Source organism: Zootoca vivipara, chromosome 3 (assembly GCF_963506605.1).
Source record: "Zootoca vivipara chromosome 3, rZooViv1.1, whole genome shotgun sequence".
NCBI classification, from domain to species: Eukaryota; Metazoa; Chordata; class Lepidosauria; order Squamata; family Lacertidae; genus Zootoca; species Zootoca vivipara.
This window is the reverse complement of record NC_083278.1, coordinates 12825251-12850191: the sequence shown is the minus strand read 5'-3', so window position 1 is coordinate 12850191 and position 24941 is coordinate 12825251. Positions and strand designations below refer to the sequence as shown.

The 24941-nt window shown below is 43.5% G+C and overlaps 2 protein-coding genes across 2 annotated transcripts in view; one reads left to right on the top strand and one right to left on the bottom strand.

Annotated features, from left to right (window-relative positions):
* The window catches only part of SLX4IP (SLX4 interacting protein), a 91148-nt gene extending 76389 nt beyond the window's left edge, over positions 1-14759 (bottom strand). The window contains exons 1-2 of the mRNA XM_035110077.2: positions 14726-14759; positions 6742-6795 (exon numbers count right to left, since the gene is read on the bottom strand). Of these exons, the coding sequence (XP_034965968.1) occupies positions 6742-6765 (24 nt within the window). The 5' untranslated portion in view covers positions 6766-6795; positions 14726-14759. The remainder of the gene's footprint in view (positions 1-6741; positions 6796-14725) is intronic.
* A 560-nt stretch (positions 14760-15319) lies between these two features.
* On the top strand, positions 15320-24078 carry LOC132591878 (uncharacterized). The gene is made up of 2 exons (XM_060272421.1): positions 15320-15452; positions 23869-24078. Exon 2 carries the CDS (start codon positions 23887-23889, stop codon positions 24076-24078), a length of 192 nt encoding a protein of 63 aa, XP_060128404.1. The 5' UTR covers positions 15320-15452; positions 23869-23886.
* Positions 24079-24941: the final 863 nt, after the last annotated feature.

The following is a 24941-nucleotide window of genomic DNA, read 5'->3' as shown; positions in this document are numbered from 1 at the left end:
CATCTTTGCAAATGATAACAAACCTAAAGCTGTGGATGATTGACTTTTACTCTGAATGAGAGGCTGCCATTAATCTGGCAACGTCTTACTTTAATGCCCACTCCTTATCAGCCACAAGTTTAGTTTTGTGTAGCAAATCGTTTGTTTGTTTGTTTGTTTGTGCTGTTTTAAAATAAAATCTGGTTACCACTGAAATTGGTGGAACTGGCAGTATTGTGGCCACGATTAAACTGCTCCATCTCTTACGGATTTTAAGAGTATTTTATACTCCTTATCTAGGATAGTAGAGTCAGAGAGCAACCCTACCATGTTTACCGAGAAGTAAGATGTTCAGTGCTTACTCCAGGTGTATAGCATTGCGGCCTTTGCTTGCTTCACCCCCCCCCCCCCAAAAAAAAATCCCCAAGTTTTCAAATTTTAACACAAAGGTCAATTGTAGTATGGTTGGTTATGTTATAAGGACGCGGGTGGCGCTGTGGTCTAAACCACTGAGTCTCTTGGGCCAGAAGGTCGGCGGTTCGAATCTCTGCGGCAGGTTGAGCTCCTGTTGCTCTGTCCCAGCTCCTGCCAACCTAGCAGTTCGAAAGCACACCAGTGCAAGTAGATAAATAGGCACCACTGCGGCGGGAAGGTAAACGGCATTTCCGTGTGCTCTGGTTTAGTCACCGTGTCCCATTGTGCCAGAAGCAGTTTAGCCATGCTGGCCACATGACCCGGAAAGCTGTCTGTGGACAAACGCCGGCTCCCTCGGCCTGAAAGCGAGATGAGCACTGCAACCCCATAGTCGTCTTTGACTGGACTTAACCGTCCAGGGGTCCTTTAACTTTACCAGCTGCTTTAAGAACAGCCAATGACTGCTACTCTGCATACTTACTTGTAATTTTAGCAAGCTTTTTTTAAAAGGCAAGGTAAAGGGTAAAGGTAAAGGGGCCCCTGACCAACAGGTCCAGTCGTGTCCGACTCTGGGGTTGCGGTGTTCATCTCGCTCTATAGGCCGAGGGAGCCGGCATTTGTCCGCACACAGCTTCCGGGTCATGTGGCCAGCATGACAAAGCTGCTTCTGGCGAACCAGAGCAGCGCACGGAAATGCCGTTTACCTTCCCGCTGGAGTGGTCCCTATTTATCTACTTGTACTTTGATGTGCTTTCAAACTGCTAGGTGGGCAGGAGCTGGGACCAAGCAACAGGAGCTCACCCCATTGCAGGGAATCGAACCGCCGACCTTCTGATTAGCAAGCCCTAGGCTCAGTGGTTTAACCCACAGCGCCACCTGGGTCCCCTAAAAGGCAAGGTAAAGAAATGAAAAAGCAGTGCTACCATCAGCATTGCATTTGAATTTACATGCAGTTATGTGGCTTTGTGCGCGTCAACAGGGCTTATGTTCAACAGCGTTCACACGTCACTTTGACGTGTTAAATTCCACATTGTATTTGACCTGCCACATGATGTCAACACCACTTCTGGAAATATGGTGGGCTGTAGCGTTAAGTTTAGCGTTGTTCATTTCCATGTTATTTGCTTCCAGAAGGAAAGAAAGAAATCTGTGTGAATGCTGAAATGTGGAAATTAGCAAATAGAAAAACGCTGGGAGAAGGGGAATAAACTGATGCGTGACTGCAACCTGCGGGATGCTTTGAAGCACATGTCTGTTTGAAATATATATTATTGCAGCACGTTTTGCCATTCCAGCCAAGGAACAACCAAAATGCATGCACTTGGAATGTTAACAACCTCCATAGCATACCATAAGATTAGTCAAACAATCCTTATTTAATGTGGTGTTAATTTTGCAACCAAAGATTTGCAGTTCAAATGTAGATCAAGGGCCCCCTCTTCAGAAAATGCTGCGTAACTGCATCAGGAAAACGGCGCTGAAATCCTCTCGGATCCTTCAAATATTATACTTGTGCTCCAGTGGCGCAAAGCTATTAAGACTGTAGGTGTTCTTCTCTTCCTAAATTGCATTTGAAACCACCGAGACACAAACAGATGAGCAGGCGAATTTTCCAGAGTCTTCTTAGTGAAAACATTTTGGGTAATATATTACAGAACAGAAAACGAAATGTTTGATACCAAATGCATTATCATGCAAACTGCTACCGATTTATCATTTGAAACCAATTGCAAGCCGATTCAACCGATTGAAACCGATTTCAAATTTATGATTTGAAACCCTCCACTGTCCAGGCAACTGTAAAGCATTCAGGGAGAAACATTGTGGGTAAACAGCTTAGAAAGTGAAATGTGCCCAAGCTCAAAAAGAAGAGAACAGAGGAAACTCTTATTCTGGGGAGGAGAAAACAGAGCTATAAACATCCATACCCAGAAAATATCAGCTTTCTCCACCAGTGAGCGAAAGGAAGTCTTTTGGCCTTCACGATTTAGCAAAACATTAACAAAGCACTTTTTACTCAGACGTAGGTCCCTCTATGCTCAATGGCACTTACTCTCGGGTGAGTACAGTCGTACCTTGGTTTTCGAACAGCTTAGTTCTCTAATGCTTGGGCTCCCAAACGTCACAAACCCAGAAGTGAAGTGTTCCCTTTTTTTTGGAAGCTAAACGTCCCACGGGGCTTCTGATTGGCTGCAGGAGCTTCCTACAGCCAATCAGAAGCCGCTGTTTGGTTTGTGAACATTTTGGAAGTCGAATGGACTTCCGGAATGGATTCCGTTTGACTTCCAAGGTACGGCTGTATGTGTTTAAGATTGCAGAGAATGAGGTGGGCAGGAATGATCCCAATGTATTTGCAGATACCATAATGAAGAAGACAGTTCAGATCCTCCTTCACACTGTTTTCTTTTTTAAAAAGAAAAAGAAAATATTCATATTTATTATCATTTCACTAGTAGAAATGCAAATATGTCTGTATTGTTAAATGAGTCTCTCTCATTCTGCGGAAGCTACGCTGAGAGTATATTTACTTGTGTGGCAGTAATAAGCCCTCCAGAGGAAGCTACTGTTTTGCTTAACTATCCTGATATCACGGCCTAAACCTGATTGCCAAAATAAATGGAGAGGTAGACTGCGAATGTCTGAATTTCTGCATTTGTACCAGGAGTCTACACTAGATTGCTGATCAGCAACCATAACAATTTCTGGACTCCCGATACGGCTTGGAAACCTAACCCACTTATTTACTTTGGCAGCCGCGTGTCTCCTAAGGAAACCAAGAGGACTCGAATAATCAGGCCTAATAGCCCTTCTTAGAACTGTTCCTCTCATCACATGATGAGGGTTTGCTGTTTACGAGTCAGTGGTCTCCAGACCACAGCATGGTTTGGACATTCACGGTAAAATTAGCTGGGCTCTGCCGGGGACCGATAATACCAACAGCAGCCTGTATCCCCTGACGAGATTCCTTGGTGGGAGTTAAACGCAGCAGCGCATGAACAGTACCAAACGTTGACAGAAGATCGCCAGACTGTCATTCCTTCCATCCTGAGTTGATGGTATTATGCGTGCAGAACATTAGTCATCCTAATCCGTGACGTAATGGCGCATAGCGTTAACCAAGGCTGGCTATTCTTGCACACTGAGATAATGTGTCGCTCTTGCGAGCTCTTCAAGCTGTTAAATCCATTACTAAATTGCGGGTGGGCTTCAGAGGAATCTCAACCTATCAAACGGCTGCTCAGGACCATTCCCCAAGATTGTCCAGAGACTTGACTGTGCAAGGAAGTCTCTTGGAAGAGACATCCGTGTGAGAAACCCGCGGCCTTCGGAATGTTGTTGGACCCCCCCCCCACGAGTCCCAGCCAACATTCCCTATGGCCAGGGTTTATGTAATCCAAGATCTGAGACCACAGGTTCCTTGCCCTTGCGTTGCACAAAGACAACTAGAAACACCATCACTGTAACTTAATTGTGGGCTGGCTCGCTGCTTAATAGCTTTTCAATTTCCTCGATAGCTAAAGCATGCTAAAAAGGCAGCATCTTCCAAGGCTTTTGATGAGAGAAGTCGTGAGATATTAATTTGTGTTGCCTCCTTGGTTGGATGGAGGAGAGGTGTAGGAAGTGCCACAAACTAAGGGTATACCCTGTTTCTCATATTTTAAGACATACCCATAAAATAAGCCATAGCAGGATTTTTAAGCATTCAAGGAATATAAGCCATACACCGAAAATAAGACATAGTGATAGGCGCAGCAGCAATGCCGGCCGCGGCAGGAGGAGGAAAAAAAATAAGACATCCCTTGAAAATAAGCCATAGTGTGTATTTTTGAGAAAAAAATAAATATAAGACATGTCTTATAATATGAGAAACACGGTAATACCCTATGGATAGCTCTCTTTTTTTGGAGGGGAGAGAACATCAAGTTTATTTTTGCAAGAGAAATCAACTCTACACCTCTACGGTATGCATCTGGCAAACTAGGCTGCTACCCACAAAACTCATGCCACAATGAACTATTAAAAAGGGTAAAGGTAAAGGGGCCCCTGACCATTAGGTCCAGTCGTGTCCGACTCTGGGGTTGCGGCGCTCATCTCGCTCTATAGGCCGAGGGAGCCGGCGTTTGTCCGCAGACAGCTTCTGGGTCATGTGGCCAGCATGACAAAGCTGCTTCTGGCGAACCAGAGCAGCGCACGGAAACGCCGTTTACCTTCCCGCTGGAGCGGTACCTATTTATCTACTTGCACTTTGATGTGCTTTCGAACTGCTAGGTGGGCAGGAGCTGGGACCGAACAACGGGAGCTCACCTCGTTGCAGGGATTCGAACAGCCAACCTTCTGATCAGCAAGCCCTAGACTCTGTGGTTTAACCCACAGCACCACCGAACTATTATTTGTATGTAAATTGTCGCAGCCTATTTCCCCAACAATATGAGGTGCAGAAACTCAAAAGATCTGTTTCCTAGGATTTCTTTGCTTCCTCTTTAGAAAATATTTAATTGCACTTGGGCTAGGAAACATACATTCCAGCTGGATTGCTTTCCTTTGCCCTACGACTTAGTAGCATTTAATATTTAAGCGCATCCACTCAATTCACTAGCGAAAGCAGCCCAACCGAACTTAGTGGGATTGTTGCAAATGGAATAGTTTCAGAACTACATTGTCTGCAACTCAAAAATAGCCATATAATCCTAAATGTGCTCCCAAAGCACTTCCTCTGCCCTCCCTTTTACACTGAATGCAGCAGGGATTTTAAATGCCCTCCAGCTTTTCGGCCCTACCCAGGTCAGGCTGCTCAGTATGACTTGACATTCTGCAAAGCCATGCAGGGGGGGGGGACTGTTAAAATGCATCTCAATATAGCAGAGATGCACTGTTTCCAAATCCCATAAACGTTCCCCTAAAATTTTAAACTCGGAAAGTCCGGCAGGTGGGTTTAGATAAGCTGCTATAGGGAAAATGAAAGCTTTCATGCAGGCATTACCAATGCGATAGACTGACCACCCAAGTGAGCAATTACTTCCAAGACACACACACACACACACACACACACACACAAATTCATGTGTTTTTCCACACAGCCGACATAGGAAAATCTTGCAAGGAGAACAGACTAATTTTAATAACTAATGGTTATCCCCTCAATTTTTAAAAAATGATATTATACGAAATTGACAAAACACTGGGTTGAATCCAGTGTAAGACTTGATTTAAATCCTTTCTTTACAGAAAGACTCATTCTTGCTGGTATAATCTTAATATTTTCAACCAGACAAAGGTTTCATTTTTTGAATAATAAATTTTCAGAGTAGTTTTTACAGTTATATAAAAATTACTGATTTGGTTATACAGTACTATTAGAATACTATTACATAGACACATAATTATGAAATGATTGTGCGGTTTAATAAGTTAACTGTTTATATTTGGACAATGTTTCTGCTGTACTGTTTTCTTAATAACAATTTAAACCTTTTATTTAACTAAAGCAATAACATTATAGCACATGTATCCATGTTTGTTAACTGATGTGATTAAACAATTTTGAGAAACAAAAACAAAAACACATCCTTATTTTCTGATGGATAGCCTTTGGACTACAATGTAACTTAAATTTAAAAAACTATCTTTAGAAAGATTTTTTTCCTCCAAAAGCATTTTATTTTAAAAATCCGATTTAAATTTTTTAAAAATCTGTTTTAAATTTTTAAAAAATCCATTTTTTTTAATTTTTTAAAATCATTGATTTTTATCGACCCTGGTTGAATCCAAAGATGTCCTTCTGCATGCAGAAGGCATCTTCAGCCCTTGAAAACACTGTTATACCATGTGCTATTGCACAGAAAGGTGAACTTGAATCTAGATGTGTTTTTCGACCCAACAAGCATCATCCTTGAATACTGATGAGGTTTGTCATAGAACATAACAGTTATGATACAGCACAAACTCTTCTGAATATTTGGAGAAAACTCTTCTGAATACTATTTGCTGAGCAGCTGTACTGGCTATGTGATTTCCATTCATGCCTAACATCTTTTGCCAACAACCAATAATACAGCTGGCATGTTGCTTTTGTTCCTTTATCATTATTATTTGATCACTTATATGGCTTATTTTTCATGGTGATAAGTATCGGCATATTAAGTGCACCTAACACAAGGTTTAGAAAGCCGCAAGCTTTGCTGCTGTCTGTACACAAGAATAGCTGGCTGGACCAAGACCACAATTTGCCATGCTAATCTGCCGCTGTACCGGAATAAGTGAGGGTCCTAAAAGGCTGTGCACTTCAATGTAAGAAAAGTCCACCAAGTCAGTAATTTGCTGCTATTTAGGTTCCGAAAAGCAGCTTACCTTTATAACCAATTTGTGCAGCATGGCGGCCGTCTCTTCGATTTTGGATGGAGCCTGCAAGCAAAATGGAAGGAGAGTCGCTTTAGCAAAAAGGCAAGAAACACTGGCAATTGAAGTCAACGTTCCAAAAAGCACACAGTTGAGGGAGTACCGTACTTTTCCGTGTATAATACTAGTTGTTGTTGTTTTTCTTTAAAATAAGGTTAAAAATCTGGGGGCGCCTTATGCAGATAGATAGTGCATATGCCCATTTTCTGAATTTGGGGTCCCCAAAAGTAGGGGGCGTCTTATGCATGGAAAAATACAGTACTTAGAGGGAGAAATGTTATGTACATCATTAGGCATGTATCTCTTTACTTCACAACTCACAGCCGAGGTCCGAACTAGGTGTCCCCACATGTGTGACATCATGGGAGAGTAGTTGTTCCCAGGACTAAGATGAAACTTGTCATTTTTGCTGTGGGACGTTGCTTGTTGTTTAAGTGATCTTGTTATATTTACAGTATTGGGATGTGATTTTCGGGTATGTTATTATATTTGCTATCATTTTGCTACGTTACAAAATCGTTGCTGTGTTATTGCTTTGCTATGTTGTTAGGAATTTGTTTTTGTAGCGTTTGCTTGAAATGCTTCCCCGTTTCCTTGTTGCAGCCAGCTCTAAGCACAATTCCTTTGTGTGAGAATGTTCAGGGAGGCAGGAGAGGATATATTGTTTATTACTAGCCTTCCTAACTTGCGCTAGCAAGTTCTATAATTTAGCAGAGTTTTAACATCCCCCTTTTAAGTGCACAGCAGGTAGCTGGTTGCAAGCTTGCTTAAGCTTTTCAATATAGATTCCTGGTAAGATCCCTTATTTCCCTCTTAAAAGAATAAATACGCCACAATCTTATTTAAGATACTGTATATAAAAGTAGTTTACTCACAGCACCATCAGTTCACAGATGGATCCTTGAAGGCAGACTTAGTTACAGAGTCTATCTCATACAGTATAGAGATAGTCTCTTTGTCCTCTGTTGGCTGAAAGCCAATAGGGCATCTCTAGCTAAAAGCTGTTGCTCCAACTATGAAGTCAAAAAGAGTGGCTGCGTGCTTTGTGCTTTTGTTACCTGAACAGGTAAGGTACCGCCCACCTCTAGTCACATGCAAGAGGAAGGATGCTCCAAGCCAGGAGGAAACAGGAAGTTTTCGACTGGCTGGAACAAACATCCCCTTTGCATGTCCACTCTAGGCAAACAAGGAATGCTGTACTTGACTGCTACTTATGTGTCACACCCCACACTTTGGTGCAAAAGCGGCATACAAATTGAATGAATGAATGAATGAATTCTGCGGCCACAGGATTGGATCGGAGCATTGGGAACCAGTGAATTTGATTGGAGCATTGGGAACCGGAAAAAGGGACATATTTGTGGTGGCCCGCTATCTGCAGAACTCCTGAGGAACACATGGTCGGCTCCATCAAGCATTACATTGTTTCCAAATGTCTTCATTTCTATGAGAGTTTTTGGCTAGGCTGTGAGATGCTTCAACTGCTGTTTTTAGATTACAGTACCGGTACAATAAAACAAATGAAGCAATTGTATGTTTTACATAAGGTTGCATTGGAAGGCCTTTGCCAAAAATATTTATATTTCTAGCTCTGTCTGTGGGTTGTGCTTCTGATCAAATCCCTAATCTCTGATCATATACGATGTAAGACATGAGACAAAATAAAGAAATGATGGACTATGCATCATTGGTACTTGTAAAGACACGGGGTTTTAGCATGCACTGATGATCAGCAATGCTCAAAAAGTGCCGAGCCACTATATGTTGCTTTAATTTCAAACCACACAGGCAAAGGAAAACAGGCCACACAGGGGGTCACTGCGGCATCAGGTAATTGATAGCTGGGCAGCGCTGCCAAAGTTGTCTTTGATGGAGGAGGTAAGGATCTGGCCTCCCAGCTGAATCTGTTTTGCTTGCTGCAGACGATGAGATGAATAGGCATTTCTCAACCACAGAAGATTGACTTGTCCTGCTATCACTTCTGCATTTACTCCACTAGCTGATTAATATCAAACGTCATGCCGGCATCTATCTTCCTTTTTAATGGAGGCGATAAAGACTTCAAAATAAACAAACAAACATTTCCTATCCTTTTACATTAGGCAAAAAACAACAACCCACCACTTCAAATACTGTAAAAGAAAAATGCTACTTGCTAAATGCTATTTGCCCATTTGTTGCTTTGATGAACTGGAATATTTTTGCAAAAGGATGCAGGTTACTGATGTGTATTTATTGCCTAGCTCCAACAGAAATAAACAAACAGGATAGGAAAAATTACGGGCTTTGGGCAACACTATTTCTCTCCTAGTTCCCACATTTTATTAAATGTAAGCCTGGTTCAACTGAGCCTAAAATCCGCCATGCTGATGGAGTGCTCAGAAAAATCCCAGTCCCCCAATTACAAAAAAAGGCACTTGAAGAATTTGATCCAGCGTCAATCATAGCTTCTGATTACTTGCAAACCCAGAAACAATGGCTAACAGCTTCAGAACAAGCCATGATTTACAGTAGGCTTATTGGGAAGCTGTTAACCATGGTTGACAGTTTGCACAGCCTGGGAAGCTATGGTTAACAGCTTCCAGATAATTCACTGCTTGGTGTAAGAGGGTGAGTGAGAGCAGGATTGCAACCCGATCCACTTTTCCAGAAACTTTTGTGCTCTGCTCCACTACTCTGTGGGCTGAGACTGTTGGGAAAAGGGCAAGACAAGGATATTGAATCAGCCTTCTATTTGCCTGGCAGTAGGTCAATCAAATGGGTCACGAAGTGGGGAAGAGCTCAGCTCAATTTGCCACAGTTCCAAAATTGAATTCCTGTCCGCATAGACCCTAATGAAGGAAGTGGCTTACTTTTTATTTTTCTGGCCGGGGAGACAATCCGGGGAGATTGAAAAAAAGGCTTCCCAAGGTTCCATCCTGTACCATCTGCTGCCACAAATGCTTAGCTTCCCTTTTGCCTTTCCAGACACTGTCCTGAATCGTGCTTCAGGCTAAGGGGAGGGAGGGGTGGAAATGCAACGCAGGCCATTCATCAGACCGACCAAAATGCTTTCTGCATTCCTCAAGTCCTGGGAAAAATAGGCTAGATTCTTTTATTACTAATCTTTGCACTTCAACACTTAACGGTCTGACAGAAGGGCTAATGCTGTGTAATTAAAAGCAAATGTTTCCTGGATTCAAAATAAAGCAGGGCAGGATAAAAGCTGGTTGAGCAGAACAGCGGAGCAAAGGGGAAGAGAGGGAACAAGCTATTCAGACAGAATTTAAGCTTCTTTTAATAATAATGAAAAAACCCACCCAATAAAAGCAAAGCAAATTAGGACCATGAAAGCACCAGATTCTATTCTGAAGCGTCCAAACAGCTACTAAGAATCCTTTGGCTAAGCACAGTTTTAAGACAAGCCACTGTGTTTGTGTGCACTTTCAGTTTCTGTATGCACAGGCAACATGATGCGCGACCACTCACATCATGGTGCATGGAAGTGGCCGGAAAAGAGGGCGGAAGGTAAAAATAAAGGTAAAGGTAAAGGACCCCTGGACGGTTAAGTCCAGTCAAAGGCAACTATGGGGTTGCAGAGCTCACCTCGCTTTTCAGGCCGAGGGAGCCGGCGTTTGTCCACAGACAGCTTTCCGGGTCATGTGGCCATCATGACTAAACTGCCACTGGCGCAACGAGATACCATGACGGAAACCAGAGTGCATGGAAACGCTGTTTAACTTTTATCTACTCGCACTGGCCTGCTTTTAAACTGCTGGGTTGGCAGGAGCGGGGACAGGGCAGCGGGAGCTCACCCTGTCGCGGGGATTCGAACTGCCGACCTTCTGGTAGGCAAAAGTCCAAGAGGCTCAGTGGTTTAGACCACAGCGCCAACCGTGTCCTTCCAAAAGGGGGTGGAACGGCGGTGGGGTATGGTGGAACAGGGGAAGAATGAGGTATAACCCATAACCCTAGAGAAACAGAGTACAGTACAGTAGTTACAACTGAGAGCCAACCTATTTTAGATGGTTGTAGCCAATCTATTTTATAACAATTATTATTAAAAATTATATACGGGCCCTATATCGGTTCGCCACATAAAAATACAAGATAAAACAGAGAATACACACTAAATCCCCATTCCCACAACACATTTGAAAGGGTATCAGATGTTTTCAGCCCAAGGCCTGGTTGAAGCAGAACATTTTCGACCAAAGGTGCGCATTCCACACTTGATCCTATGCTGCCACCATCTGGACCTTTCGTGGAGGAGGTACACAAAGAAGGCGCTCAGATAGTCATCTCAGGATCCTCCCAAATTCCTGCAGAGAGAGGTGGCCTTTGAGGTTTTGTTCTCTCCTTCTGTGCCAGGGCTGTACTGCCTGAGACTGCAGCTAAAGACTCACAGGACTGAACAGTCCTCTGCAGAAGAAAACAAACCCCCACATGTAGGAAAGCTAGCAATTAATGGGGAAGTCTAGGCTAGATCTCTTCCCCACGATATGCTTGTCTGCTATGGGCAAGGATGCTTTTAGAGACAGGTGTGTTCACATCACAAGATCCACGAATGCAAGAATAAATAAACAAAAAATGAGAAGAGAAAGGAAGGAAGTTGTTCTACTGCCAGCGCTAATGGCAAGCGTCCCACAGCCATGAGACTGTCAAAGAATTTCTCGTTTGGTGCGATCCCACCAGCACCGCAAACAGGTTCCATCGTTCCAAGAGGCCAATTGCGTGCAGTTCTTTATCTGTAAATTACTTTTTGCAATCCTTCCTCTTCCCTACACCGCAATGCCCTGTTTCTTTCTGATTGCAGACCTGCAGGCAAGCCACATTTAACTGCAAGGTGCTTGTAGTAACTCAACAGACAATGAAAGACTGAAGACTTATGATGGTGCAATGACCTCACCCTGCTTCTAAGCGGATGGGAATATTCTGGTGGGTCAACATTAAATCCCTCTACTGTATACCCCTCTGTTTTTCAATTCTGCAGTTTCATATCAAGCTAGAAGACAACCTGGCTGCTTGTGCTGTCCTTATCATGGACTTCTGTTTTGCTCAGCCAAAGGCCATTAATAATTATTTTATAGTGGGAGCTGGACCATAAAGAAGGCTGATCGCCGAAGAATTGATGCTTTTGAATTATGGTGCTGGAGGAGACTCTTGAGAGTCCCATGGACTGCAAGAAGATCAAACCTATCCATTCTTAAGGAAATCAGCCCTGAGTGCTCCCTGGAAGGACAGATCCTGAAGCTGAGACTCCAATACTTTGGCCACCTCATGAGAAGAGAAGACTCTCTGGAAAAGGCCATGATGTTGGGAAAGATGGAGGGCACTAGGAGAAGGGGACGACAGAGGACGAGATGGTTGGACAGTGTTCTTGAAGCTACCAACATGAGTCTGACCAAACTGCGGGGTATAGTGGGAGACAGGATTGCCTGGCGTGCTATGGTCCATGGGGTCACGAAGAGTCGGACACGACTAAACGACTAAACAACAACAAAAATGGCGCACCACTGAATATATGCCGAAGAAATAATACAAGCTGATGCAATAGCCAATATACGTAACGGCAGCAACACTCAATTAGAAAAAAAATACAATTCAACACTTTGACAACAGAAACACTCCCAAAATTCTTCATCCACCTCCAGCTTATAATACAACAGCCACATCTAGTGTCCAAAGGAATTATTATTTCAGAGACAGCAAAGGATAAAGAAAAGTCATTTTATCCAGGGACAGTCCATATATATATATTGGCTTATTCCTCCCTCCCTCCCTTTTTTTTTTGGATGGTGATACAGACAATTAATAACAAAGGAATATTCTTCACAACTGTGAGCAGAGCAGTGGGGTGAGGGGTAAGTGAAGACAAGTGACAGTTAACTATAACACTGCTCAGGCACCATAGAAAAAGCATTTTGGTTCCTGAAATTCATTCCGATTGTGCATATAAAATATAACGGATAGAATTCTCCAGGATGGGGTATTAGTGTGTGAAAACAGTCAAGATCCGAGGATTCCCAGGCATGCGAATGGTGCATGAGATGTCAGGCACGATCCTGGCACCAGGCATCTTCACTTGGTCAATAGGCTGGTGCAAAATGCTAATTCCAAACACATTTATATATAGTTTTTATTAAATTTTCTGTTTTACAATTTAAAATACTCATTTTACGTCCTTAAGAGATCAATGGCTTCCCTTCTCCTCTTTCCATGGTTCATTTTACATATCATAAATCCCTGCATATTTTACAAAAACTATACCATTCAGTATTCCATTCTTCCATTCTTAATGCTGCTAGTGTTTTCAGCTGTACAATATACAATTATGTCCCATATATTCAATAATCGTTTTCCAATCTTCTTTAAACATATGTTCATCTTGTTCTCTTATTCTATACGTTAAGACTGCAAGTTGTGCATCATATTTTGTCAATTTAAGTTGTCAATCTCCTTTGGTTGGGACCTCGCATTTGGGGGCTAACAAAACACAGGCCGCAGTAGTGGCATACATAAATAACCTTTTTTGACACCTGGGAATTTCCATCTGAACTATCTCCAACAGAAAGAACCCTGGGGTTTCTGGGAAAGTACTTTTAAACTTTTTTTTCAATTCATTATGGGTCATTTCCCAATACTGTACTCTTTTACCCTTTTACAGGTCCACCACCTATGAAAGAACGATCCCTCTGCCTCTTCACATCTCCAGCACTTATCTGATTCTGTCTTGTACATCTTAGCAAGCCTACTCAGAGTTAAATACCGTCTGTGAATAATTTCCCAAACACTTCTGAGCATCTCTATTTTCACATCAAGAATCCCAGACTAAATCAGGGGCAGGGAGCTTGAGGCATATTTTTGCTGGACTACAAATCCCATAATTCCTGACCAGTGGACATAATGGCATGGGCTGATGGGAGTTAACAACCACACCTGGAGGGACACATTCTTGGTCCCAGTTCATCTCATCCCCTGAATATACGCAAGAAATGTATTAACATTCATTTGCTCTGCACAAAGCTACTAAAGCAGAGAACGGAATGCACAATTATTACCTCCAGTGAAATCCCAATGAGGCACAAAGGACTATGGTAATGGGATTGCAGCCCAGGCCAAAAATCCCTGGATCTCTGAGGGGCCAAAATCCCATGGGATTTATGTATGTACAATCATAGCTGCACAGATGTTATTGGCCCAGAGGTGGAAATAAGAGAAGAATGGGAAATCAAATTGATGGATTATGCCAAAATGGCTAAAATGACTGGAAGAATCAGAAATCAGGAAGACCAAAATTTTAATAAGGAATGGGGAAAACTTATAACTTATCTTAAAAACCATTGTAAACGGTGAAAATCGTTAGTAGGATTGGAATAGCACTTGTACCGGTAGTTTAAAGGTGAATTTTGGATACAACGGAGAAGTAAAAGATTTGGATTATTACAAAAGATGCAGGAGGAAATGATTAATAATAGGACCCACAAAGGGGAGGAGGGAAGTCCAGGAGATTCTTTGGAATCTTGTTTTTATGTTGTAAATTGGACATGTGACTGTAAAAATTTTCAGCTGGAAAAACAAATAAATTTAAAAAACACACATAAATGCTTAAGTTTCGGGTGCTGTAGGAATGAAGGCAGCAGGATGGCTCGGTCAGTAAATAGTCTGGGAGACTCTTCATTTCAGGGTAGTGGGTTCGAAAGAAAAAAAGATTCCTGCCCGGCAGAGGGGGTTGGGCTAGATGACCCCCGGGTCCCTTTCCATCTCTGAAATTATAGGAATCTCACCCAGGAGTGGGAAAGGGGCATAAAGCGGCGCACCTTGGTGTAAAAGACTCCAAAATAAGAGGCACTAAGGGGAAATAGAAGAAATTCCACTATGAGAGGTTCAAACCATCAGCCGAGCCCCTGATTCCGGGCAGCAGCAACCCTCTCTGCTTTTTCCCGCAGTAACTCACCGCGGCAACCTTGAATTCTACTCCTCCGGCGCCTTTTTTTTCCTTAGAGGGAAAAGGAGGCGAGGCTACCTACGAGACTTCCGGCTGTGTTCGGAGTGGGTGAGTGGGAATGGAACGGACAACACTGCAAGGCGCTCTTTCTCAGCTCCACTTGTGCCTCGCACTTTGCTTCCAGCCCCAAAACATTTAATCGGCTTTTCTGTTGCTTCTCTTTAACGGGCCGTTTGTCAGCCTTGCCACTCTCTCGCTTCGAAAACGACTCGGAAATCTGGCGCGCGAGCAGCAGAGCTCAGCCCTTGGGATCCCCCGCCCGGTTCAAAAGGGCCGATTCGCGAATAGGAAACGAGGAAGGTTCCTCTCGGCTCGACGTCTTCCGGCCTATTCAAAGATGTCCACCAACTACTTCCGCTTTCCCCCCTACGTACGGGTTTTTCAACGTACAGGCGCCCCCGGTGCCACGTGACTGGCGACAGCCAATAGTTCGTCACACCCCACGCTCCAGCAATTGGCCTGCCGGTTTCATGGGAGAGAGGCCTAGTCGGCTTCCAACAAGCGCACTACAGCTCCCAGAATGCACAGAGGGCCGTTTACAGCGGACGGCCTAGCTCTTCGCGTTCGTTGTGCATCCTGGGATATGTAGTCTCATTTCTCCTTGAAATCCATTTCAGGAGAGCTGCGGATTCTGAGAGGTTTGCAGAGTATTTCCTGGCCCGTCCGAGAGAGAGAGGTACTGGAACAGCATGGGAAGGAAACCCTCTGTTATTTATTATTACTACCACTACTTGCACGCTGGGGGGGGGGACAATGAATTGTGGAGATTTAACCTCTCAGCAGCAGAGGAAGATAAGTGAATTGGCTACTTTTACTCTTCCCTTCCTCCCCTTTTTAAAAAAAATTAGAAATGCTGGAGAAGGGCAATTGGAAAGCAAGTAAAATTAATTTCAAATTCCTGACACCGGCAAAGTTGTTCAGATTTTTTTAGGAAGACTCCAAAATTGATAGTTGTTTATTTCCTTGACATCTGATGGGAGAGTGTTGCACAGGGCAGGCGCCACCACCGAGAAGGCCCTCTGCCTAGTTCCCTGTAACCTCACTTCTTGCAGGGAGGGAACCGCCAGAAGGCCCTCGGTACAGGATCTCAGTGTCCCGGCTGAACGATGGTGGAGACGCTCCTTCAGGTATACTGGGCCGAGGCCATTTAGGGCTTTAAATGTCAGCATGAGCACTTTGAATTGTGCTCAGAAACGTTGTTGTTGTTGCTTAGTCGTTTAGTCGTGTCCGACTCTTCGTGACCCCATGGACCATAGCACGCCAGGCACTCCTGTCTTGCACTGCCTCCCGTAGTTTGGTCAAACTCATGTTCGTAGCTTCGAGAACACTGTCCAACCATCTTGTCCTCTGTCGTCCCCTTCTCCTAGTGCCCTCAATCTTTCCCAACATCAGGGTCTTTTCCAAGGATTCTTCTCTTCTCATGAGGTGGCCAAAGTATTGGAGCCTCAGCTTCACGATCTGTCCTTCCAGGGAGCACTCAGGGCTGATTTCCTTAAGAATTGATAGGTTTGATCTTCTAGCAGTCCATGGGACTCTCAAGAGTCTCCTCCAGCACCATAATTCAAAAGCATCAATTCTTCGGCGATCAGCCTTCTTTATGGTCCAGCTCTCACTTCCATACATCACTACTGGGAAAACCATAGCTTTAACTATACGGACCTTTGTCGGCAAGGTGATGTCTCTGCTTTTTAAGATGCTGTCTAGGTTTGTCATTGCTTTTCTCCCAAGAAGCAGGCGTCTTTTAATTTCGTGACTGCTGTCACCATCTGCAGTGATCAAGGAGCCCAAGAAAGTAAAATCTCTCACTGCCTCCATTTCTTCCCCTTCTATTTGCCAGGAGGTGATGGGACCAGTGGCCATGATCTTGGTTTTTTTGATGTTGAGCTTCAGACCATATTTTGCGCTCTCCTCTTTCACCCTCATTAAAAGGTTCTTTAATTCCTCCTCACTTTCTGCCATCAAGGTTGTGTCATCTGCATATCTGAGGTTGTTGATATTTCTTCCGGCAATCTTAATTCCTGCTTGGGATTCATCTAGTCTAGCTTTTCGCATGATGAATTCTGCATATAAGTTAAATAAGCAGGGAAACGTACTGGGAGCCAATGTAGGTCTTTCAAGACTGGTGTTATGTCAGGGGTCCCCAGACTTACCGAGCGGCGGGCCGGTGCCCGCCGCGCCGACCGCGCGGTGGGCCGGACGGCAGGGGAGTGCGCGCGCAGCGGGCCGGAGGGCGGGGGAGTGCGCGCCCGTGCGCATGCGCACACGCACACGGGCGGGAAAAAAATCGCCGAAAATCGCTTGTGCGCATGCGTATGGGCCTCCCCCGACCCGGAAGTGCACCAGAAATGACCTCTTCCGGGTCGGGAGAGGCCCGTACGCATGCGCACAAAGGATTTTCGGCGATTTTTTGCCGATTTTTTAGATCGCCGCTGCGCCGCGCGCCGCGAGAGCGGGCGGCGGCAGCGGGCGGCGGGGGTCGTCGCGGGCCGGATTGGAAGGCCGATTGGGCCGCATCCGGCCCGGGGGCCGTAGTTTGGGGACCCCTGTGTTATGTGGTCTCAGGGGCTGCTCCCAGTCACCAGTCTAGCTGCCACATTCTGGATTAATTGTAGTTTCTAGGTCACCTTCAAAGGTAGCCCCACATAGAACGCATTGCAGTAGTCTGAGCAAGAGATAACTAGAGCATGCACCACTCTGGCGAGACAGTCCGTGGGCATGTAGGGTCTCAGCCTGCGTACCAGATGGAGCTGATAAACAGCTGCCCTGGACACAGAATTAACCTGCGCCTCCATGGATAGCTGTGAGTCCAAAATGACTCCCAGGCTGCGCACCTGGTCCTTCAGGGGCACAGTTATCCCATTCAGGACCAGGGAGTCCCCCACCCCATGTCCCTCAAAAACAGTACTTCCGTCTTGTCAGGATTCAACCGATCTGTTAGCCGCCATTCATCCTCCAACCACCTCCAGACACTTTTACTAGACATTCACTGCCTTCACTGGCTCTGATTTAAACAGAGGTAGACATAGGGAAGGTGATTGGCCCAAGGTCATCCAGCGACCTTCATGACCAAGTAGGGATTCAAACCTATGCCTTGATAGTTTCTGTTCAGCTCTTCAACCACTATAACACAACAGCCTTCAAGCCCTTAGAACCTCTACAGCAGAATCCCCATTTATCCATGTTTGTATTGAGAGGGTAACGAAAGTTGTCTTTATTTCGGGGTTTCGGGGTGTGGCAAGACCAGAGGAAAAGACATATTACCACCACCTGCTGACTATAGTGCTATTGTTTCACAAATGTAAAAAAATAAAAAAAAATAAAAAGGGATCATGCCAGAGAGGAACTTTCTTGTGTAAGAAACTAGTTTCTAAACAGGAAGTTATTTTGTCTGCAGAAATAAGTCCATCCACATGCAATCTGCAGTGTTGTGTAGCCCAGAAACCAGTTTAACATCTCATTTAAAACTGAGAAACTCATTGCATAGCGTAAAAAGTTGGGTCATCCTCATTGTGATCTTGAATATTGGAGCCCAAATATTGAATTTTAACAATCCAAATATGCTCATTTGGTAGAGCATGAGACTGTTAATCTGAGGGTCATGGGTTCGAGCTCCACGTCCGGCAGATAGATTCCTGCATTGCAGTAGGTTGGACTAGATGACTAGATCGTGGTTCCTTTTAAGCCTACAAGTCTACGAAATGAACTAATTTATCGAACTGGAAGTTTGCTCGTGTGACTTAAATTTAAAAACCCGTCATTGCTTGTAATATTTATGCAAATCTAGCATACAGAACTGAGCCCTGAATAGTGTCTCTCTCTCTGCCCCTTGTAGTTCATAACCTATGACCAGTTACAGCAAAACCCAGAATTGATTTGTTTTGCATTTCCATTGGGCATAGAAATCCTACTTTGGGGCTTCCTGCAAGCATCTGGTTGATCACTCTGAGAATAATAAGTTGGACTAAATGGTCCTTTGGCCTGATCCAGAAGGCTCTTGTTATGTCTTTAAACTCATGTAGACTTGGGTGTAGTTAATGATCATGCAGGCATCTGTATTGCAAGCACTGTTTTTCTGCGTTTGGTGTTCTTAAGCTATGGTATTATGAGTTTACAAGTGGGACCGGCAACAAAATATTACAATATAAAATGCTTCTGATCAGCGTTCCTCCCAACCAACCAGCCATGTTGTTTTCCAAGGTACTCCATTCTGACCCCAGCAGCTGCACATGGCCATTTTGACTGCCATTTTGCTCGGGCAGGAAAGTTTGCCATGTGCAAAACACTTGTCACCCCAGTGCAGGCAATGGGATCCACCCTCGGGAGCAAAGCTTCCACATGCATGTCACTTGCTGGAGCAGGAACCACCGTCATAAATTGGACGCAGCTTCAGATGCAGAGCTGTTCTATCTGTACTGCATCGTTTTCAGTAGGGCAGAACTGAACTTTTACCCCATCTACGTGACTGTGCAAGCGGTAAATGTCGTTGTTCCTTTTTTATGTCACTGAGATGGATTATGTAAACCCTACCCCCAAATACTGACTTTAATTCAACTATTTAATTCATATATTTTCTGAACAAAACAACACATGTTACTGTTTGCTATAACAATGATCATGTTTGTTTGCTATGAAGCAGAGCATTTATACAATCTAGGACAGGAGCACAAACCTAAACCTTCATTTGAAGTCAATTGGCTTTAAAATGTCTTAACTCTAGGTAGATTGTGCCCTACATGTTCATGCCATTTGTTTGACAGTCAAATGACCTAAATTCAGATTCTCCCTCCTACCTCCAGTTTGTTCTTCTACGTAGAAAAGCAAAAGTGTGTTAAGCAGAGGAGCACGGATTTATTTTCAGTGTCATTTAAAACATGTTGGCTTGTATTAAAAGCCGGTTTCATTTTAAACCAAATGATTTTGGGTTGTTGTTGTTTTTTGAAAAAGAAGATTTTTGCTTAATTTAAAAGAAAAAATGATGTGAAATTGTAAAATTCATTTATGGTTTTTTGTTCATCCTGCCTGCAGCTCGAACTGAATTGGGACAGATGTCTCTGACTGGTCATTTATTGGGAGCAAAATACTAGTTCAGTTAAAAACTGAATCTATATATGCTCTTTAACACTTGGGAGATGGGTCTGCAGATTAAACGTAGTTCTCACTGAGATGATAACTGTGTGCCTGAGCTTTACCAATTTAGCATACAGTACTCACATGTATGAAGCTCCTATGAATAATGTGCCTTAGGATGATTGACTGGCTCCTACAAAAATATTCCCTTAGCATAGAAAACTAGACATCGAGGGAAAGATTCTAGCTTCATCTTTTCCCTGATGCACCGCTTTTCTATGTGTAGAGATCTATTACCGGTAGTTGTTTTTTTAAGAAATTAGTTTCTAGATTACCCTTGGGGTCCCTTCCAACTCTACAGTTTTGTGATCATAGAAGCCTCCAGTGGAATTCCAAAGTTGTCTACTTCTTTGGTGATCACTTGCAGCCGAGTAAGATTGTCTTCCATAAATATGGTTTTAACAGTGAGTCCGTAAGTGACTGTGGAGGCCAATTCTGGATCTACACGCCCTTCCACAGTGGGGCCATAGGTTTCCAGGCAGGAGTCTATCATAGTGAGGGTTTCCAAGCGTCCCTTCCTCTTAGCACATTGTATAACCCTTTAATTAAAAGGAAAGAATGTTTTTGATTTGAAGAAAGAGAAATATATTGTGAAAGCTAATATGAAAGCTTTCAAGAAGCGCACACACACTTATATAAGGAAATGAAGAATTGTTAAAAATAAACGCCTAGAAGAACATGCAGCCTGCAAAACGATCAGCCATGAAGAAATTTACTTGTAGAATCGGGAACAGACTGCGGAAAATCAAATGGTAGACCCTGAAAGGCAGTTTATTTTATTAAATGTAAGCAGGTCACCAGGGAAACGTGCTCAAATGATGACCAACCTAAATTTTATTACTATCTAATTTTTTCAGACTAGGAAATACTGATAGCCGTAGATATGAATGGGGCATTGAGTCCTGCCCAGGATAGTTCTAAGGGCAAAAATACACACAAAAATACAAGGCCAAACAGTAAAAATAAATAGTTTGCTCAGTTTAGCAGATAAGGGAGGTAAAAGCCCCTACAGTCCAAAGACAATTGGAAAGCTTTTCCCATTTCCTTCCTCCTTGCAGAGAAATATTTGAGGTCAATTTGGGAGAGTCAAAATGTTCTCCTGTACTATTTCAGACACATGATTTATATCGGGCTTCCTCAACCTCTGCCCTCCAGATGTTTTTGGCCTACAACTCCCATGATCCCTAGCTAGCAGGACCAGTGGTCAGGGATGGTGGGAATTGTAGTCTCAAAACAACTGGAGGGCCGAGGTTGAGGAAGCCTAGTTTATATACTGTACTTAAGTATGTGTCTGCCTTGTACATTTATTAACATTTATTCTATATTTGAGACAGGGGCGTACCCAGCGAGGGGCAGGGGGGCAGCTGCCCCCCCCGAAGCAAAAAAAAAATACTGTATTTTTATGGACCATAACCCACACTTTTTCCCTCCGAAAACTGAAGGGGAAAAGTCGCTGCAGGTTATGGAAATTGGGCCTGAGCTGGGGGGGGCGGACAGGAGCTCCATCCTTCCATCCTTCCTTTCCCCCTCTTTCTTCCTTCCTTCCTTCCTTCCTTCCTTTCTCTCTCTCCCTCCCTCCCTTCTCTCTCTCTCTCACCCCTTCCTTCCATCCTTCCTTCTTTCTATCTTTCCTTCCTTCTCTCTCTTTCTCTCTCACCCACCCCTTCCTTCCTTCCTTCCTTCTCTATCTTCCCTCCCTCCTTCCTTCCCTCTCTCTTCCCCTCTCTTACCCCACCCCCCAGTTTTGATGTTTTGATCCTGGGTACGCCCCTGATTTGAGACCTTGGAATTCTTGTAACAGAGGTTGTAGGCAGAACCAATGCTTGCTTGTGCATCAAAAATCCATTTGCGCTATGGGGATCTTGGTGTGTGTTTTTGTTTTGTTTTTTGCTTCCTCCTCCACCACTCTGCCCCCCCACCCCCCCCACCCTGTAATCTGCTCTGGAGGTTTCATGAAACATCAACCTACCATATATAGAGCACAGTCATACTGCCATGCAATTATTGCAACTAGAGCAAGAACTACCTGCCCCCAGAATTCCAATGTGCTCTTACTCTCAAACCCAGAAGTAATCAGGAAATGTGAAGGATTGCATTCCCCTCCCTGCTACTAATGCCTCGGAGACATCAAGGGTGGGATGCTAGCAGAGCATTTCTAAGAGCACTTCTGAACCCACTCAGTGCTTATCGTGGAAAAGAACAGTCAAAACAGAAAAACGAATTTGTACTGGAGACTAATAACCAAGAAAAAAGAGCATAAGAAGGCAGCCTCTTAAAACAGTTCTTAATAAATTAAGTATCTGTGAACAAATGAACTTTAGAAACACAGACTATTAATTTCAGTAGGCAAAACAAAATGAATGTGGGAATAAACTGCTTGAGTTACCTGCATATCAGGTTAAAGAAAGAACAACATCTGAACTCAATTCCTCCAATAAAAAGGAGAATTGATATAGCTAGGTCTTCAGAAGAGATTATTTATTTAAGGCACTTACAAAACATGCCAGAGCATAGGCTACGGGTGTTTGCAATGTTTTGGTGTTCAGTTTTGGATTGGTGGGGACGAAGCATTCTATTCTATTCCGACTGTTTTTAACATGCTTATGTGGTTTCTTTTTTGTATATTTAATTTGTTTTCAAATCACTTCAGGGCAAATCACTTCCACTTTTGTCGTGGAAAGCAATATATACATTTAATAAACCTAACCAAAACGTCACTGTACCATTTTGAAACAAACAAAAAAATACAAATCAAGTCACAAAACAAATTGACTTTAAATCAGCTAAATGCCTACCGGTAGGTAACGCAAAAGTCTTCAAATGGAGGGCTGGGTTAAGACCGTTAGATGCCCTAAGTGCTTAAAAGATTTGGGTTCCTCTTCATATATATCTAATTCAAAATATAAACCATAAAATAAAATTTTGTTTTTTGAAATGAAACAACCTACAATAAGATGGAAAATGATGTTTATTTTTCCATACACGTAAATAATGTTTATTTTTGTTCAGTTGCACCATATGGTCCATGGTAAATCCAGCAATCGAATTTTTTTGTGATGTCCCGCTTCCTGTGATGCCCTAAGCATGTGATTATTTTGATTAATGCTTAATCCAGCCCTGTTCAAAAGACACCTCCAAAACCTACCAGGGGCAAGGCCAGCTAGATTCCATAATCACGGTTCTCTTGTTGAGAAAGCCCTCTCACATATTGCTGAATATCACACAGTTGGTAAGTGCAGGATGTTTAAGAGTGCATCCCCCCCCATAGAATCATATACGGTAATTGTGGAGTTGGAAGGGACCCGGAGCATCATCTAGTCCAACCCACTAGAATTCAGGAATCTGCAGCAGTCCCAAACGGGGATCAAACCTGCGACCTTGGAATTATCAGCACCATGCTCTAATCAACCGAGCTATCCAGACTCTGATCTTGTGCTATAAGTAGTTAAGGATTTCACGGGCACAGAACATAGGGAGAGACATCCCTGTGGAAATAGGAAGGGAATTGTGGGGGAAAGAGCAGAGGTTTTCTCCAAAAATGGAATCAAAAATAAAATTGCTATAAGATAATGGCTAGATGGCATGTCCTTGGAAACAAGTACAGTTGTACTTTGGAAACTGAGCGCCTTGGGAATTTAACCTTTTGGCTCCCAAACGCTGCAAACCCGGAAGTGGGTGTTCCGGTTTTCCGAACGTCTGACGCGGCTTCTGATTGCGTGCAGGAAGCTCCTGCAGCCAATCAGAAGCCGTGTCTTGGTTGTCAAATGTTTCCGGAAGTTGAAAGGACTTCCAGAATGGATTCCGTTTGACAACCAAGGTACGACTGTACTCCTTAAATTTGTGGGGACTGAGAACGTTTAGTCTTTGCTTGATTGCACAATTATTACTGTTGAGGTATGAGGGTGCATGTGTGTTTAAATTGTGTTCAGTAGAACGTATTTCAAATTTTCCTATTCTTTACGTAGGTAGCAGCCAGACACGCTATGGGCATTAAAACCATTTGGAAGAACTACAAAGTTTTGATTGTTATGGGACCTAGCCTTGTGTTGATACACTGGGGCTGGTATAACATCAAATCCAATCCTATGTTCCAGCCAAAGATTGAGGACACTGTCCCTGAGCCTGGCATTGTGACATACGTACTGCAACAGGACAGCAAAAGTAAAGGAAAATAACGGTGCTGCAGAAAAATTGAAAGGTAAGTTCCTGATGCAGCAAGAACAAAACCATTAAGGCAATGCAAACAAAAGAGAATCTTGTATTGCAGCAAAGTTATAGAAATCGTTCCCTTTTCCTGCAGCTCTACAATCCAGAGCCTCTTCCCGTGCCCAGAACAAGAGTGGTCCATAATAGGCAGCCCTCGGCTCTGCCTGTTGAGGACAGGCACAGATTTTACGCTAGCAATCTCTGAAAGTCAGTCAACAAGAGAGGTGGGTTTAGAAAGCATACTGTATTTGGAAGCAAATCTGCTCCACTTCCCTTAATAGCATAGTTCCTACGAGGCTGAGCTACAAACCGGGAAGTCCTTGATTGAGATTTAACCTCTGCCCTGAGTTCACTAAGTAGTCTTAGGCAAGGCGTTGTCCCTGGGATAGTTACACAGGCCCTACCTTACAGGGTTGTTGTAAAGAGCAAAAATGTAAAGCACTTTGAAACCCCGACAGCAGTCTATAAATGCTAAGTAATGTCGTCGTTGTGTACAGCTCCATGACTAAAATTGTTTTCACAGAAAAACCCAATAAAAATCTGGTTTGGTTTTTCTTCCTTCCAACTGAAAACCAGGCAGCTGCGTGACCCAGGAAAATGCACCAGGATTAGCGACACTTATATCAGCGGTGGGCAACTGGGTTCTTTAAGAATCTGAGCTTTCACTTTTGGTTTTATTTCATCTTGGTTGTGGGGCGTACGTCTGAATATGGGATTTGCTGGTTTAAATTTAAGGTGCAGCCATTTCCCCAACGCCGCCGCCTGTTTATCTTTAAAAAAATGTCCTTTCCTGGTTGCTTGACTTCATCCGCTGTGACATTTTTCATCAGTT

What these genes read in the sequence shown, in the direction of transcription:
- LOC132591878 (XM_060272421.1), top strand. Translation starts at nt 23,887, where the DNA reads ATGGGCATTAAAACCATTTGGAAGAACTACAAAGTTTTGATTGTTATG.